The sequence below is a fragment of the Miniopterus schreibersii genome (genome assembly GCF_964146895.1).
Source record: "Miniopterus schreibersii genome assembly, chromosome: 15".
Lineage (NCBI taxonomy): Eukaryota > Metazoa > Chordata > Mammalia > Chiroptera > Miniopteridae > Miniopterus > Miniopterus schreibersii.
The window spans coordinates 22292938-22308372 of record NC_138115.1 but is presented as its reverse complement, the minus strand read 5'-3'; the positions used below and the strand labels follow the sequence as shown (position 1 = coordinate 22308372).

Sequence of the window (15435 nt, the reverse complement as noted above, 5' to 3'; positions counted from 1 at the left end):
CAGACGTGGTTTTGTCTTTTTTTTTTTTGAGCAAGGAAATGTTTCTTAAGATGGGAGAATGAATTCTCAAATCCATCTTAAGAGAGTTCAAAATTCAGGTGGTTCATATTAAGGGGAGGGTGGGTGAGTTGAAGAGGTGCGGGGGGGGGGGGGACCGTAGATGGCCAGGCACAGAAAAGGAGTCCAAGGAAAAGCATGAAATTTCTAAATCCCTTTGTTCCTGGTTCACCCCTGCTGCTCGGAGTCCTGTTTTGGAGTCATTACTTTGGATATGGAGTCATTGCATATTTTCCACCTTGTCAGTCTTGTTCATTTCCAATCATGAGAAGGTTTGATGTGAAGCCTTGAGTGTATCTGTGTACTGGCTGCTGATCGACTCGTGAAAGGAAAGGCTGGGGGGACAAGCCAGTCCCCTCTGTGGACCCTTCAATCAGTTCCTCACTTGTTGTCTTGGAACTCAGCGTATGTCATCTAAGTCTTGACCTCGGGGCTAGCAGGAGATGCCTTTCCTGGCTGGAGCCTGAGGAAGCTGTTTGGTTCAGATATTTTCTGCCACAGGCGCTGCACCAAGGTCTGGGGATCTAGAAACTAGCTCTGGTCCCTGCTCTGAAGTGTGCTTGGTCTAGAGGCGGCGGCAGGTGCTGGTGTCTTGCGGGTGCACCTGGAAGGCTGCTTTACCTGCTGAATCGGGGCGGGGGGGCGGGTCATAAAAGGCTTCACAGAGATGGTATTTGAACAGGGTTTTAAAGGGCGAGTGGAGTTTGCCTGGCAAACAGTGTGGCTGTCATGGGAAAGGAAAGCATCGGCACAGCAGATGGGTGAGCGGTGGTACACGTGTAATTCATATACTCATGTATTTCCTGCATTTCGGTCTCCATTTGTGTGGTCATATTAAAAACCAACTTGAGCTGGCTTTGGCCTAAGCAGAAACTGCATGTTTGAAGGGTACAGGGACCATTCAGAGAACCTCTGGGGTACAGTCGCACATACTAATAAGGCAAGACTGCTGCTGCAGGGACCTCAACACGGGGACCTCAACTGGAGGATCAGGGGTGGCTCTCTCTCCTGGATTCGCTGCTGTCCCTTAGCATGACTCCGCTTTTGAAGTAGGAGGCTGCTGAGGGACGGGACTTTGATTTGCCTTCCCTCAGGAGGGGCCCCAGGCTCACAGCAGAGTGGTGGAGGATGCTGGTGAGGGTCCTGAATGCAGGAGCTGGAGTCCGACAGATGGGGGACTTGGGGCCCGAGGCGGTGGGTGGCACTTGGCTCTCTGCTGTGGGAGGGCTGGGGAAGCAGTACGACTCCTGTGTTCCCAAGCCTGAGCTGACGCCAGTCCCCCTCTCCCCAGAACCGGCCTTCAGTGATCACCTGCGCCTCTGCCAGCGCCCGCAACTGCAACCTCTCCCACTGCCCCATCGCGCACAGTGGCTGCGTGGCCGGGCCAGCCAGCTACCGGAGGGCCCCGAGCTGTAAGTGTCCCTGGGGTGGGGGTGGCCAGGTGGGCTTGGGCCTCCTCAGTCAACGTGCTTCGAGCGGAGTTTGCTTGCTCCCAGCTCATGCTGTAGACGGGAACCTCTAGGTGTCCTGGAGCTTATTTCTAATTGAGAAGACCGAAAGTGGGATATTTGGAGCACATATGCTCCTCGCATTGTGCCTGGCTTGGGTGGGAAGGAGGGAAGACACACATTGGCTTTGACCTTCAGGATCTCTCTCTAGTTGGGGTAAAAATAGGCTCTGCATCACTTAACGCCACATTCTCTCTCTGAACTCGTAGCTAGCCCAGGTGGCAGGCTTGATGCCAGGTTATAGGTTGAGACATGTACCCAAGTGTCCAGCTAAGCTGGGTGGAGATGGGCCCTCTGTCCCCAGATCCCAGCTCTGACCACTGTCCCATTCCCCCACAGCTGCCACCGCCACCTGTGACCCTGTGGTGGAGGAGCATTTCCGCAGGAGCTTGGGCAAGAACTACAAGGAGCCTGAACCGGCGCCCAACTCGGTGTCCATCACGGGCTCCGTGGACGACCACTTTGCCAAAGCCCTGGGAGACACGTGGCTTCAGATCAAGGCGGCCAAGGACGGCGCGTCCAGCAGCCCTGAGTCGGCCTCACGCAGGGGCCAGCCTGCCAGCCCCTCTGCTCACATGGTCAGCCACAGTCACTCCCCCTCCGTGGTCTCCTGAAGGGAACATCGCCCTCGAGCAAGACCTTGATCTGCATGGTTTGCCTGAGCTTTGAACAGTCATTGCTTAAAAAACAGGAAAAAAAAAATCATGGGAGTGGGGTGGGGGGAAGGGGATGGTTTATTCGCAAAAACCATGTCGTTGGGATTTTTGTTCTGTTTTTGTGCTTGCTTGGTATTTGTACGCCAGGGCCCTCAAAAACGATAGCAGGAACGGCATGTGGAACATCTGTCTCATGTAGCATCCTAACTTCCTGCCTCAGTTACCAAAGAAACCTCTGATGCAGGTCTGCTGCCCCAGCAGGGCCGGGACTCCATGGCACGCACTTCCTCAGTCACAAGCCATGACATTGGTGACCCAAACGCTTTGTGCTTTTGCAGTTGCTTCTGAGACCGAGGTGTGTGCGGCTTAGCTTCCGTGGCTTGTTCGGTCCAGCTCGCGCGTGTGTGCTTGTGTGTGTGCGTCTACTTGAAGAGAACAGAGGACTGTTGTGTCTGATTTGCACTATTGGAGGGGGACTAGAGTTGCCTGCTTGACAACTTTATGTGAGATGCTAACTGAGGGCAAACTGCTGAAAAACAAAGGGTTTAAGGATGACATTTCTGACCATTTGTGTATTGTTGTTGTTTTTAGACTAAACAGCTTTGGAAGGGGAAGTCTCATACCGGTTATAGGTCTTTCTCTCTAGATTTCAGGTGCTTGCAACTGGACTGCAGACTCCACCAATCACGGGCATTTTACTTTTTCTAAACACTGCAGTTTGTTAGACTAGAGCTGAGGTTGGAGGTTCCGTAGTGCTTTAAATGCGATGCATGTTTTAAGAGAAAAATAGCTGGTTTCTATTAATTGTATAGACAGTAAACACAAACCTTAATACTTACTAGCTTCTATTGAGAATTAGTTTATTTTTGTCAGTTACAGTCCTAGATATACTTACTGCTGGTACAGTTGTACTCTAAGATTTGTATTTGATATTCACGTTACTCCCAAGTAGTGGGGGCCGAGTGGCCCCCGGCAGGCCCTGGGACGGGCAGTTGAGTCGTCGGTCAGCCGTGGTGTAGGATGCTGGAGTTTTTGCTACAGGCTGACAGCATCATTTATTTTTTGCATCCCTGTCTGCTTATTACTAGCTCCCAGGGGAGGTGGGGTTTGTGTCTCCCAACTGCCCTCCATGCAGAAACTGCTTCCTTTAACTCTCTTGGCTAAACAGCAGATTTCTGACAATCTGTGATGCGCTCTTTTGTGTGCTTCCTCATACGCTGGGGCCAAGGCAGTATACATTCCTCTGACTTTATACAGTTATTACTGCATTTATTATCGTTTGCTATAGTAATAGCTACTAACTAGAAATTAGGTGAAGAAGAAAGCATGACAGACACAGCTGTGGATGTTCGACAGCTGCTCCTCTCTCTGGTAAACGCACGTGTCTATCCCCTTGCCCCTCCCCTGGGCTACATTCCAGCCTCGCTCACTGGAGGGTTTAAGAAGTCACCTGGCCAGGTGACGCTGGCGTGACCACCTCACCTGCAAGGCATTGTGGACTCACGGGAGCCCTCGAGGCTGGTTTTCAGTATGAGAAAAATATAGGTGAGCTGGTTCATTTTGAAAATTCGCACCAGGTGGAAAAGATTGAGGATTGGCTCTTGCTGTGGTCACAGGGTGGCTGCAGGTCTTTGAAAAGGCGAAAGAAAAGCCCTGTCCTCTCGCCCCTGCACACATTTCACTCCCACTTAACTGGGCTTCCAGGCTTTCGCATTCAGGCCCCGTATTTTCTGTAGGAAAAATCGTTGAGAACACTTTTTTTATATAGGTAACTTTAAGACCATCATTACGCTGTGCGTAAAGAATGTACAGAGAAATTTGTAGGTATTTTTTGAAGAACAATTAATTTGTTAATGATATGTAGCTATTTAATTTTCCCTTTCCTATTGTAATCATTCATATTTTTTTTGTTTGGAAAAAAAAGTTGATCTTTTTTTGTCGTAGATTTTGTCTGTAAAAGTGCAGGAACACAGTTATTCTATGAGAACACTGCATCTGCCTTAATAGCCACTAGTTTGTTACTGCTACAGGCTACTGAGCGTCGCCACAGGAAACAACCCCACTGCCGGCGGGCTCTGTGAAGACTGGCTCCTCGGACAGCTGTCCGTGAACGAGGTCATCGCTCGGGGAGGGGACAGTGGTGTGACGGCCGGGTCCCTGTGCACTGACCTATCTGGGATAGGCAGTACCTGGAGGGGCCTCGGGCAGACGGGAACAGGAAACCAAACATTTCACTGGGAAAGGACATACTCTCCGGCCTCAGGAGGAGCACAGTGAGGGTCTTCACAGAGCCACGCCATCTGCAGTGCGTTCTGACAGTTCTCTCCATGTTTGTAAATCTGTAATATACCATTTTCTGTGGCCTGTTTTTCCTGGAAGAAGAAGAAAAAAAAGGTTTGGCAGGCCATCTTTTTTTTTGTACTTAAAAGTAGCCTTAAGAACAATAATAAAGTGCTCTTAAACCACGGACTGTATGTGTCACCCTTGGGTCCTGGAGTGATAGCACCTTTGCTATGAGGCCCTGGGAGGGGGAGGGTGCTTAGCAGCCCTGCACCTGTTTATAGAGGTGCCCCTATTTATGTCCCCCCTGGGCTGGAAGAGTATAAGATTCATTTAAAACCTAACCTCCAGAAATCCTACTCTAGTAAGAGTCAGCTTCTGGCTCCATTTTGACTTTGGTTCCAGGCCTGAGACAAAAGATGAAACCACAAAGATAAAAGGTATGAAAGGGCATCTTCTCTCTCCTGGGTTTCCACACTCACCTCTGTGGGTGTCACAGATGTGCAGACCCGGGATAAAGGAGAAAATCAGGCAGAGCCTGAATGACACACAGCAGAACCCATCTGAACTCTCACTGCCTGCTGACCACAGACTGGTGCACACACAGCCAGCCACCCCGCCATCCCACACGAGTCAGGGCACAGTGAGGATCCCCGGGTGGGGGAGAGAGGTGTCAGGTGAGGGGCTGGGAAGGGATGGGGCAGCCCCTATAATGGTCTCTAGAAGGAGACCATTAGTCTTCGTTGGCTGACTCCTCTCTGTCCCCATTACCACCCCATGGGGGCCAAGGCGGAAAGGATCCTGGGGAGCTTGACTATCAAACACTGACGAGAAAAAAGAACTGCTCGAGGACGGAACCATGTCCCAGGTTGATGGCAATGCAAAGCCAAGGTTATTATTTAGCTCAGAACGGGTAGGATCATGAATCAGAAATGAACACCAGAAGCTCCTGGGCAGCAAAGGGAGGGCCCCAGTTCTCAAGGTATGGAGAGGAAGGGAAGCAGGGCCCACCCAGAGTCACCAGTCTTAGGGTGGCAGTCCTGCTCTGGCCACTGAGAGCTCCTCAGCAGGCAGCCAGGAGAAGTTGTCCACACAAGGGTGGGCTGTGTCAGACGGTCTCGTCGTCACTCATGTCCCAGATCTGTGTGGAGAAGGGGAGACATTCAGAGTGTTCAGTGGCTCAGAGCTGTCTTCTGATGTTCAGAGCTGTGCAATTGTGTCAACTGTCAATAAGCAGAAGGAACAATGGCTCCTACTTGCAGGTGACACACTGTGTGCCTCAACTCTTGTCACTAAGAGATTGACACCTCCATTTCTTATATAATGGAACCAAGTCTCAGAGAAGTGAAGTCACTTGCCCAAGAGATCTCTGGTAAGTGAACCAGTGGCCAAGCCAGCGGGGAGAGCTAGGATTTGGCCCCAAGGAGTACAAATGCCGCCTCAGCTCCATCCACCGCAGAGCTACCATTCCTGCCCCAGTCAGTCCCCGCTCACTCTTGTTTCTGTGGCCTGACCATGAGCCCAGGTCACCTTGTCTCTTCAATGGCCTCCTCCTTAACATACACCCATTCCCTAGAAGGTAAGCTCCCTGAGGGCAGGGACTTGGGCTGTGCTCTTGCTGAATGGGGCCCAGACTGTGCACACACCTCCCACCTCCGCAGGCACCCACCAGGGTGGTGGTCCAGGTGCCAACTGGACAAAAAAACCACATGTCTGGACAAACACTAGAGAGCTGGCTGCCCCTCGAGTCAGCCTTCTCCATACCAGCCCCAGTGGGCGCCTAGGGCAGGACAGTGGACAGCCAGATCCTGCCTGCCCCTCGGTATATATCCTTAAGGAGCCTGGGACTTCTGAGTCTGACCTGGGGTGGGGCGAGATGTGAATATGGGGAAAATAAGATCTCCCACAGAAATGAGAAAAGGTGGGGGGAGGCCCAGCCCGCTGGCCCCAGAGGCCCTTGGGCTCCTCATACCCTGGGCTCCCTAGGGCCTGGTCCCTGAACTTACGCCTTCAGACTTTCAGAATTCCTAGAACTGGTTGCAAAAGGCCACCTCAACGCTAGCTGAGCCGAGAGAAGGAACATCGTGTTTACACGAGGCTGGCCCAGGGAGACGGGGTGGCTCGGCCAAGGTAAATATCAACACCAGCTTGGCTTTCAAAGTCAAGGATGTGGAAAATAAATAAGAGAAGGAAATTTCCTCTCTGGAGGACCCAGCAGCCCAGACTGAGGGCTGGTGGGTGTGCCTCTCACATCCCCCCATCTTTACATACATCTTAACTGTCTAAGGACACTGGGATAGGTTGCAGTGCCAACATCCAGGTGCCTGCAGGAGCCGGGCCAGGATGTGGAGGAGCTGGGTCTGGGGTCTGACAACCTGAGTGTGGCCTGGCAGGCCCTGTCCTCGGCCCAGCTCCAACTTGGCTCATCCTCAGCATGGCTTGAAAACTCTTGGGCCTGCCTCCTGGGGTAGGATTCAATGGTAGGGGATGGGGTGGCTGCATTTGGAATGAAGTCTGCACTTAGGAGCCCCTAGACCTGAAGATCCTACAGTTCTGACCATCTCAGCAGGCAAATGAGCCACCAGAAGGTTCACCAGTGGAATTCATTCTTTCACTCTGTCATTCAATAAACACACATTTATGAAGCCTCTCCCTGTGCCACAAACTGCGCAGACCTGACGCAATAATCCTTCCTTCACTCCTCACAACAGCCTGTGAAGTACAGATGGAAACAAGCTCAGAAAGGTAAGGCACCTTGCCTGGCCTCCTACAGCAAGTAAGGTGCAGACCTGGGAACACAGGTGTGTGGGAAAAGGTTATGTGAACAAAAAGGGCTGCTTGGACTGCCTGCGGGGCGGGGGCCGGGGCAGGCTGCAGGGAGGGGACCTTGACCCTCCACAGCCTCCCGCCCAGCCTCCTGGGAAGCCACCAGCCAGGGCTGGGCAGAGTCCATGTCAATGAGCAATGCCCTCTGCAGATGGGCAGATGAAGTTCACATGACTCTGGGGGCCCAGGGCAGGGCTGTATGGGAAAGCAGGAGCTGCCATTCATTTTACTGGATCTCAGCTGTGAGGAAGGGTCCTTGACACCCAGCCCTGCCTCTGCACATAGTAGGGGGAAGAGAGCTGGCCTGAGGTCGGGAGGCCCAGGCTGTGTAGAGGATCGAGTAGATGCCCAAAGGGCTTATGGTGGAGCTCTACAGAAGGAGAGGGGGTGGACCTTTACATAACTACTCCGGGATTTCACAGAATGAGTTCCCTGAGATGGGTTTCTCCACTAAGGCAGGCAGTTCTTTTCCTATCAGCTGGGTTCAGGAAGGCAGCAGCAGCCTTAATTTAAAATTTCCAGAAATGAGCCTCGACAAATACTGTATGATCTCACATGTGGAATCTAAGAGAGCCGAACTCAGAACCAGAGAGAGTAGGTGGGTGGGGGTGCCAGGGACTGGGGGAAGTGGGGAGATAGATATTGGTCAAACAAAGTCTCAGTTACAAGAGGGATAAGTTGTGGGGATCTAATATACGGCACTGGGACTACAGTTCCCACTGTATTGTATACTTCAAATTTGCTAAGAGTAGATCTTAAAAGTGTTCCCACTATTCACACCAAAGTAACTAGGTAGACAACCTACTGAATGGGTAAATATATATCTGATAAGGGGTTAATATCCAAAATATATAAGAAACTCATGCAACTCAATAACAAAACAAAAAACAATCTGATTAAAAAAAAAAAGGGCAGTGGACACAAAAAAATGTTTCTCCAAAGAAGATATACAGATGACCAACAGACAAAAAGATGTTCAACATCACTAATCATCAGGGAAATGCAAATCAAAACCACAATGAGAGACCACTTCACACCTGTCAGAATGGCTATTACCAAAAAGTCAAGTAATGGCATGGATGTGGAGAAAAGGGAACCATTGTGCATTGCTGGTGGGACTGAAAATTGGTGTGGCCACTTTTGGTGGAAAACAGTATGGAGAGTACTCAAAAAACTAAAAATAGGTCTACCATATGACCCAGCAATTCCACTTGTGGGTATTCATCCAGAGAGAACGAAAGCACTAATTTGAAAAGCCATATGCATCCCTATGTTCAGCATTATTTACACTAGCCAAGATATGTCAATAGATGAATGGATAAAAATTATATACATAAAATATTGTACAGCAATAAAAAAATGAATGAAGTCTTGCCATTTGCAACAACATGGATGGATCTAAAGGGTACTATACTAAGTGAAATAAGTCAGAGGACAAATACCATACGGTTTCACTTAAATGTGGAAATCTAAAAAAAACAAATACAGACTCATAGAAACAGATAAAAGGAAAGGGTGTCCGAGGGGATGGGTACAAAGGTGAAGGGGACTATAGTCAGTAATACTGTGATAAGTTTGTACCATGACAGGTGATTACTAGAATTAGTGGGGTGATCACATACAAAAATGTCAAATCACTATATTGTACACCTGAAACTAATATGTTATTGTATACCAACTACGCTTAAATAAAATTTTTTTAAAAGTAACTGAGGTGAGGGATATGTTAACTTGATTGTGGTAACCATTTCACAATGTATATGTATATTAAATCTTCACATTGTACAATCTAAATATATACATTTTTTATTTGCCAGTTATTCCTTAATAAAGTTGAGGGGAAAAAGGAAACTTGTTGCCTCCTAGACTGTGGGCATTTGGGCCAGTGGAACAAAATGAGTCCAGAAACAGGACAGAACAGAATGTCTGTGTACATATGGAAATTTAATATTTTAATGATAAAGGTCTGGGGAATGTGACCTCAAATCATTAGAAAAAATGGACTTTTTAATAGATGACATGGAAACAAGTATATAGTCATTTGCAAAATGATAAATTGATTCCATGCCTTACACTGAACATCAGAACAAACTCCAAATGGAACACTGATCTAAATGTAAAAAAGTGAAACCATATAAATATTAGATGCAACAAATAGGTGAATTCCTTTATAACCTGGAAGTAGGAAGCCTATAACCTAAAATCTATAAGCAATAAAAATGGACTATGTAAAAACACGTGTGCAATTTTGCATGGAGAGAACACTGTAAGCAAAGCCAAAGACAAACTCATTGGGAGAAAACATTGTAACATATCATAAAAGGCTAATCTCCCCAATACGCAAATAGCTCTTAAAAATCAAGAAGAGAAAGACCAATAAACTGATTTTTAAAAAGCAGGCCAAAGACATCAACAGTTCACAGAAAAAAGATACATAGGTTGCCCTTAAAGTTAAGAAAGGATGCTCAACCTTAATCAGAATAAGAGAAATGTTAAAATTTCTTAGGACACACAATACCAGAAAAATTGATTGGGACTTCACAAAAATCAAAACTTCTGATCTCTGAAAGACACCACTATGAAAATAAAAAAGCAAACCACAGACTAGCAGAAAATACCCATAATGTATATAAAAAGAACTTGTATACAAAATATACAAAAAAACTGACAGTTCAATAAAAGAGACAACATGATTTTTTAAAAATAAGTAAACGATCTGAACACTTCACAAAAGAGGAACTACGATGGCCAATAAGAACCTAAAAAGATGTTCAGCATCCTTTGTCCTCAGGGAAATGCAAATCTAAACCACAAAGACAGCACACCCCGTTTCTAGAATGGCCAAAATGAAAAAGGTTGGGAACTCACGCACTGCTGCTAGTGGGAATGTCAGCTGGCGTAACCACTTGGGAGAAAGGTCTGATGACATGAAGTTAAACATACACTTACCATATGACGCAGCCATTCCACTCCTATTTACCCCAAAGAAAGGAAAACACATGGCTGCGAGGCGACTTGTGCAAGAATGGTCACGGCAGCTTTGTTCATAGTAGGCACAAACTAGAATCAACCCAAATGTCCATTGACAGAAAAGTTGTTGTGGAATATTCATAGTGGATACTACTCTCCGTCAAAGGAACAAACCACTAATGCGTGCGGCAATGTGCGCTCATCTCAGAATCCTCATGCTGAGTCAAAGCGGCCCACCCCAAAAGACGACACGCTGGACACAGTGGCCCCTCGGTTTTCTAATGTGACCCGCTCCGGAAGACCGGGTTCGGAAACGTTTGAAAACCGAGGGATCAAGAGCCGACAGCTGGGCTTCAGGATCTTGCCCTCAGCGGAAGCCGTGTGGCATGTTCAAAAACCGAAGCATTTACCTCCAGGTTTACGGGGATCGTAAACCGAAATGTTTGTCAACGGAGACATTCGAAAACCGAGGTACCACTGTAAATCCATTTACAGTGGAACCTTAGTTCTCAAACTTAATTCATTCCGGAAGGCTGTTCAAGAAGTGATCTGTTAAATAACTGAATCATTGTCCGGCTGGGGGTGGCTCAGCGGTTGAGCATCGACCTAGGATCCAGGGGATCCGGGTTCGATTCCCGGTCAGGGCACATGCCCGGGTTGCGGGCTCGATCCCCAGTCGGGGGCATGCAGGAGGCAGCCGATCAATGACTCTCTCATCACTGATGTTTCTATCTCTCCCTCTCCTTTCCTCTCTCTCTGAAATCAATAAAAAAGATTTTTTTAAAAAACTGAATTTTTTCCCCCATTAGAAATAATGTAAATTGAATTAATTCGTTCCAGAACCCCCCAAATGATTCCCTATGTTAACCTTTCTTATATACAGTCCATGTTTAATGTACTGTTTAATCTATAAATAAACACTTAAATTTATCAAACCACCCCCTACTAGCCTTAAATGAATCACTTCCAGCACTAGGTCCAGGGGTGTCTTACAGAGAGGTCTGCACGCAGCCATCTTCACTTTTTCACATATCACTGCCTCTGAAATGCTGTCACCTGCTAACTGTTTTTCGTTTATCCAAATCAACAACAGTTTTTCTACCTCTTCAACTGCCTGTGGTCATTGTTTCTTTCACACCCTTAGCAACATCAGCACTCTTGATGGCCTCTTTACATTTTAAAATTGTGCTAATTGTCCATTTCACCAGCAACAAAAGAAAGAAAACCCCCCAAAAATATTCACAGCACAATTTCCTGAGATGTTAATAAGGTGAGGCTTAGCGGTAAATTGACTCATACTGGGGCATTCTCTCCTTTGTTTGTAGCCTGAGAGATGATTTTTGTCACGCAGATGTATCAGTGAGAAAGAGTTGTCAGGTCAACCGGAAGATCTGTTCGACAACTACTGAAGTTTTGTTAGACAACTGAGACATTTTTCCATGAACAACTTGGTCGAGAACCGAATTGTTCAAGATGGAGATGTTTGAGAACCGAGGTTTGGTTGTATATGGAGTTCTAGCAGGGGCAAAACTAATCCATGGTGACAGAAAATGTATCATTTGTCACAACTCACTAAACTATACATTTTAAATGGGTGCATTTTATTTTATGTAAATTGTACCTTAATAAAGTTGATTTTTAAAAAAGCTGCACAGAGACAGCATTTTCTTACCTATCAAACTGGCAAAAATCCTAACACTTGACAATACATTCTGTTTGTGGGAAAACAGCACTCTCCTATGATGCTGGTGGGACATAAATGGTATAACCCCTACAAAGGAAAGTCTGGCTATATCCAACAGAATTACTCACATCTTAACTGTTGACCCAGCAAGCTCACTTTCAGGAGTCTATCTAATGATACACCTCCACAAATACAAAAGGACATCATTGCTGCATGACTTGTTATTGGAAAAGACTGGAGACAACCCAAGTCAGAACCACCTAATGAAACCATTCACTGTACATCTACACCATGGCCCACTGTGGCCCCAAAACAGTGAGAAAAAGCTCAATGAACTGATAGGAGGCATTCCAAGATTTACTTAGTGAAAAAAAAAAAAATACAGTGTCCATGGCATGCCATGTGTTTTATGAGAAGAGAAAATAAGAATATTTAAAAATCGTCTTGAACTTTTCACAAACGCAGGAATGGTAAAACAGAAACTGATTTAAATGACTACCTGTAGGGAGTGGGTGGAATGGACACGAGACTGCTATGAGAATACCTTTTCATTTTAGAATCAAGGAAGTGTTTTACATATTTAAAAATTAAATCAAGAAAAATATCCCAAAGCACAGCAACAAAACAATTAATTAGACTCCATCAAATTTAAAAACTTTGTGTTTTTTAAAGGCCAGCTTTGAGAACACTATTAAAGTGAAAAGACAATTCTGAGAGAAAATATTTGCAAACCACATCTGATAAGGGACTTGTATTTAGGCCATTCACAAGTCAGTAATAAAAAGCAAATAACCCAATTAAAATTGGGCAAAGGAGTTGAATAGACATTTCTCCACAAAAGACATACAAATGGCTAAGAAGCCCGAAGACATAGACAATGGATACCTGAACACCATTAGGCATCAGGAGAATTCAAATCAAAACCACAAGGAGATAGCACTTTGCACCTATTATGATGGTTATAATAAAAGAGTCAGATAATAACAAGTGTTGGTGATGATCTGGAAAAACTGGAACCAGTATATGTTGCTGTTGGAAATGTAAAATGCTGCAGCCACTTTGAAAACAGATGGCAGTTCATCAAAAAGTTAGACATAGAGTTACCATATGGCCCAGGAATTCCACTCCTGGGTGTGTATACCCAAGAGAGACGAAAACCTACGTCCACATAAGAACTTGTACATGAATGTTCATAGCATAATTCATTAGTCAAAAAGTGGAAACAAACCAAATGTCCATCAGCAGATTAATGGAAAATGCCATCTGCCCATACAGTGCAATATTATTCAGCCAAACACCTGCCTGTACTCAGTCTTCTCAGGAGCCTGAGGATGTTGCTGTGACGGCCCCAGTTTTATAACATAGGCCAGAGGAAATTATGAAACTGTTGAGATGACTTTCAGGAGCTGGTAAGGGGTAGAGGAGAGACTTTTTCCACTTTATCTCACGACTTCCTTCTTGTTAAACATAATTCCTTCTTAAAAAAAAAAAAACAGTGAAGGACAGTCTGAAGTCTTCCTGGACTGACACTGTGATGCTGACAAACAAGTGGCCCCAGGACCCACGGCACACACAGTAACCACGGGCAAACCTAGGACGGGTGAAAGGCCAGACCAGCCTTTGTCCTATATCAGCTCCTGGGTCCCCACTTCTATTCTCTGATCCCATTCAGTGGTTGATCCTAAGCTCTTGCCCCAAAGCTCAGGCTGTGGGCTCAGACTGGCAGTAGGCTGCGCTGCTTTGGGCCAGCTGGGTGGCCTGACCCCCATGGTCAGGGCCTGAACAAACCCTTGCCTAGCAGCAGTGACTGGACCCACAACTCTAACCAGGAGGACTTTCTAACCATCAGAGCTCATCACAAGAGCCAGGGAGAAATGTGTGGTGAGACCGCACACCCCCAGAGGGCCTCAAGGTTTCACTTTCCACTCTGCAAAGGAGACAGACACATTGGAGCAGAGCCGTTTGTCATCCAATTTCAAACGCGTGTCCCGTTTCTGGACCACACTGCCTGGAGCACGCCATGGACTAAGGTTTTTCTTTTATAAACACTGTAATTATCCTGGGAATGGCACAATTATATTTGTGTGTGTGTGTGTGTGTGTGCGTTTGTGTGTGTGTTAAAAGTGTTCATTTGTTAAATGTAAACATTTCAAATTACCAGTTTTTGAAACCCAGTTTTGGCATTTCTGTATTTTTTTAAATAAAAAATTGGAAATATCTAGACTTCTCCTGCTCCCCACACCTCCTTGCTGGGTCCTCAGAGGTACAATTCTTTCTGCTGGGTGGAGAAACCACTGGGACCCCCAGGAGTGGGGCAGGGCTGTGTCCAGGGGCACTGTGAAGGTTCCGAGTGCCCACGAGGGAACAGGATCTGTCTTCCAGATAGCATTGGCCCCTGGCTGCTCACCTTGAGTCTCCACAGCCCTCTGGTGCTGTTCCCACCCATACTCCATACAGCATCACACTGATTTTCTCAGAAAGCAATCTCATAGTGCCCTGCCTCGGTTTTAGAGCCTTCAAAGGCTTTCCCTGCACACAGGGAGAGTGCAATCCATACTAGTCCCCATGCCCTGGCCCTACCGACCTCTCCGAGCTCCCCTCCCATGACTCTCGCTCACCAGCTTCCAGCTGCTGAAGGTCCCAAGCTCTCCCCTTCCCATTTGGCATGGGAGACCCCTCCCCAGGATTCTCACCACTGGCTGGCTGTGCGCAGCTCCTTTTGTCTTTCCGGAACACCCATCTAAAACAGCCTCCTCCTCATTCTCTGGCTCAAACAACCCATTTGGTTCCTCCAGAGACCCTACTGTAATCTGTTACCACATTTTTGTTTGTGCATCTGCCTGACTTCCCAGGGGACCATGAGCCACTAGAGGGCAGGGCCTGGCCCAACACACAGCTTTTTTCTTTTTAATCTTCACCTGAGGATATGTTATTTTATTGATTTCAGAGAGGGAGGGAGGGAGAGGAAGGGAAGGAAGGAGAGGGAGGGAGGAAGGGAGAGGGAGGGAAGGAGGGAGGGAGAGAGAGAGAGGGAGGGAGGGTAAGGGAGAGAGAGAAACATCAATCGGTTGCCTCCAGTATGTGCCTTGACTGGAGATCAAACCCTCAACCTAGGTGTGTGCCCTGCCTGGAAATCAAGCCTGAAACCTTTTGGGATGATGTTCCAACCAACTGAGCCACCCAGCCAGGACCCAATACATAACTTTTGAATGAACAGTGATTCCGGCCATCTGCTTTGGACATATTCTACAGGAGAGAGAAAGGGGAATTTTTGGTGTGAACATAATACTCAAGAATCAAACAGAAAGAGTCGCTCAGTACAGCTGGTTTCTGGGGTATCTGGCAAGTCACACCCTTAGCCTCTAAGCCCCAAAGGACACTGGGGCAGGGCTGTGGTCATCTCATTGTGAGAGTCCATGGGATAAGGGGGCAGTGGGGTCACTTTCCAAGAAAG

The 15435-nt window shown here is 47.0% G+C and overlaps 2 protein-coding genes across 10 annotated transcripts in view; one reads left to right on the top strand and one right to left on the bottom strand.

Annotated features, from left to right (window-relative positions):
* VGLL4 (vestigial like family member 4) overlaps positions 1 to 4689 on the top strand; it is a 140043-nt gene extending 135354 nt beyond the window's left edge. For 6 of the 7 annotated variants that reach the window (XM_081159434.1, XM_081159437.1, XM_081159435.1 and 3 more), the window contains 2 exons: positions 1349 to 1469; positions 1905 to 4686. In XM_081159434.1, the coding sequence (XP_081015560.1) occupies positions 1349 to 1469; positions 1905 to 2179 (396 nt within the window). In that variant the 3' untranslated portion in view covers positions 2180 to 4686. Of the gene's footprint in view, positions 1 to 1348; positions 1470 to 1904 lie in introns of all 7 variants that reach the window. The other variant, XM_081159439.1, reaches the window with a different exon arrangement.
* Positions 4683 to 15435, bottom strand: part of ATG7 (autophagy related 7) — a 217419-nt gene continuing 206666 nt past the window's right edge. For all 3 annotated transcript variants that reach the window (XM_081159430.1, XM_081159432.1, XM_081159431.1), the window contains one exon: positions 4683 to 5642. In XM_081159430.1, coding sequence (XP_081015556.1) covers positions 5610 to 5642 — 33 coding nt within the window. In that variant the 3' untranslated portion in view covers positions 4683 to 5609. The remainder of the gene's footprint in view (positions 5643 to 15435) is intronic.